This window comes from Nansenia antarctica (genome assembly GCF_963989245.1).
Source record: "Nansenia antarctica genome assembly, chromosome: 6".
NCBI classification, from domain to species: Eukaryota; Metazoa; Chordata; class Actinopteri; order Argentiniformes; family Microstomatidae; genus Nansenia; species Nansenia antarctica.
In genome coordinates, this window is record NC_137676.1 from 34919006 (window position 1) to 34921505 (window position 2500).

A 2500-nucleotide genomic window follows, 5' to 3' on the forward strand; every position below is an offset into this window, starting at 1 on the left:
CTCTCTCTCTCTCCTCCTCCTCCTTCTGTCTCTCTCTTTCTCTCTGTCTCTCTCTCTTTTTCTCTCCAGCGTTGTGTAATCACCATCACAGCCATAGAGAACCCAGAGACTACAGTTGGAAATTGGCCAGTTGAGTCACACCGGCACATTCTGAATGTGCATCGTCCCTTTAAAAAGTTCAACTTAATAAAGTCAAAGTAAGAGTAAATGTGGACAGCAACACCTCAAACCGGACCGGACTTTCGCTTTTTATAATGTTCACGGGCGCGGTGTTGGCAATGAAGGTCCCATGACAACGAGAGGTCCAATCTCAAATCTCAAATATCATCACTCGTTTCCTCGGTTCCTCGCACACTCCTCTCTCTCCCCTCTCCTCCGATGACTGTCGAGAAGGAGGCGAGGATAGAGGACGCGAGGAAGCAAGGAAACAAGGAAGCAAGGAAACAAGGAAGCAAGGAAACAAGGAAAAAAGGAAGTAAGGAAACAAGGAAGCAAGGAAACAAGGAAGCAAGGAAACAAGGAAGCAAGGATACAAGGAAACAAGGAAACAAGGAAGCAAGGAAACAAGGAAGCAAGGAAACAAGGAAGCAAGGAAACAAGGAAGCAAGGAAGCAAGGAAGCAAGGAAACAAGGAAGCAAGGAAGCAAGGAAACAAGGAAACAAGGAAGCAAGGAAGCAAGGATACAAGGAAACAAGGAAACAGGGAAACAAGGAAACAAGACTACAAGACTTTGGCTGTATTAGTGAGGACTAGGAACTAGAGAAGGTTATTGTCAATGGTTTGGTGCCGAGATGGAGGACAGGAGGACGTCAAAAGACGTCGTCGTCGTCGCGAGAGTGGCCTCACCTTGTTGCCGTAGTCCCTGATGTCTCTGTCGGCGGGGTGGGGGTGGGCATTGGCGTGGAGGGGCTTGGTGGGGTACTTCCGGCGGAGGTCGTCGGAGGGGTCGGGCTGGAAGGAGCCCAGCAGGGCGCCCCCTCCTGGCAGCACCAGGGGGAGCCGCTCGCTCAGGTTGACGGGCTGCTGGTCCTCGGAGGAGGAGGACGAGGAGGTGGTGGTGCTGAAGTCCAGGGGGGCCGGCCCCCCCGCCCCGTTGCCGTTCACCAGGGAGCCCCCCCCCATCCCCCCGCCGCCGCCGCCCCCGGCCCCCCCCGCCACGCCCTCCGGGGGGGCCGCCCCGCCCGCCGACGGGGGGGTCATGGTGTGCGTCCCGTTTGCGCTGCCGCTCTCCGAGGACGAGTCGTCTGGAGGGAGGAGACAAACACACACACATTAGCTTCACTGCACACGTTAGCTTCTCTCCCGGTCACAGAGATTAAAGGAATACATATTTCATATTTCGACTTTATTGGACACATTAAAAAAAGAAAGAAAGAAGGAAACATACACACATAGGGTCGTTAGAGCACGACAACACAAACATGACATCCATCGAGGATGTAATAAAACAAAACAAAACCCCGAGTCCAACTACAGGTGCAACCCCAAAAAATGGAATATCGTGCAAACGTTCATTTATTTCAGTAATTCAACTTAAAGGGTTAAACTTAGATATTATATAGACTCATTACATGCAAAGCAAGATATTTAAAGCCTTTATTTGTTGTAAATTTGATGATTATGGCTTACATCTTATGAAAACCCCAAATTAAATATCTCAGAAAATTAGAATATTACATGAAATCAATAAGAAAAGGATTTTAAATACAGAAATGTCAGCCCTCTGAAAAGTATAATCATGCATATGTACTCAGTACTTGGTTTGGGCCCCCTTTGCATGAATTACTGCCTCAATGCGGCATGGCATGGATGCTATCAGCCTGTGGCACTGCTGAGGTGTTATGGAAGACCAGGATGCTTCAATAGCGGCCTTCAGCTCTTCTGCATTGTTCGGCCTAATGTCTCTCATCTTTCTCTTGGCAATGCCCCAAAGGTTCTCTATGGGGTTCAGGTCAGGCGAGTTTGCTGGCCAATCAAGCACAGGAATCCCATGGTCATTTAACCAGGTTTTGGTACTTTTGGCAGTGTGGGCAGGTGCCAAGTCCTGCTGGGAAATTAAGTCAGCATCTCCATAAAGCTTGTCTGCTGAAGGAAGCATGAAGTGCTCTAAATTGTCCTGGTAGACGGCTGGGTTGACTGTGGACTTAATAAAGCACAGTGGACCAACACCAGCAGATGACATGGCTCCCCAAATCAACACAGACTGTGGAAACTTCACACTGGACTTCAAGTGTCTTGGGTTGTGTGCCTCTCCATTCTTCCTCCAGACTCTGGGACCTTGGTTTCCAAATGAGAGACAAAATTTGCTCTCATCAGAGAAGAGAACTTTGGACCACTGAGCAACAGACCAGTTATTTTTTTCTTTAGCCCAGGTCAGACGCTTCTGACGTTGTTTGTTGTTCAGGAGCGGCTTTACAAGAGGAATGCTACATTTGAAGCCCATGTCCAGGATCCGTCTGTGTGTGGTGGCTCTTGATGCACTAACTCCAGCCTCAGTCC

General features: G+C 49.2%; 1 protein-coding gene across 1 annotated transcript in view; it reads right to left on the minus strand.

The window, feature by feature from the left end:
* Window positions 1-2500, minus strand: part of nol4lb (nucleolar protein 4-like b) — a gene marked incomplete at both ends in the record, with an annotated part of 55673 nt that overhangs the window by 7037 nt on the left and 46136 nt on the right. Inside the window, one exon of the mRNA XM_080533378.1 lies at window positions 848-1245. Within this exon, the coding sequence (XP_080389504.1) occupies window positions 848-1245 (398 nt within the window). The remainder of the gene's footprint in view (window positions 1-847; window positions 1246-2500) is intronic.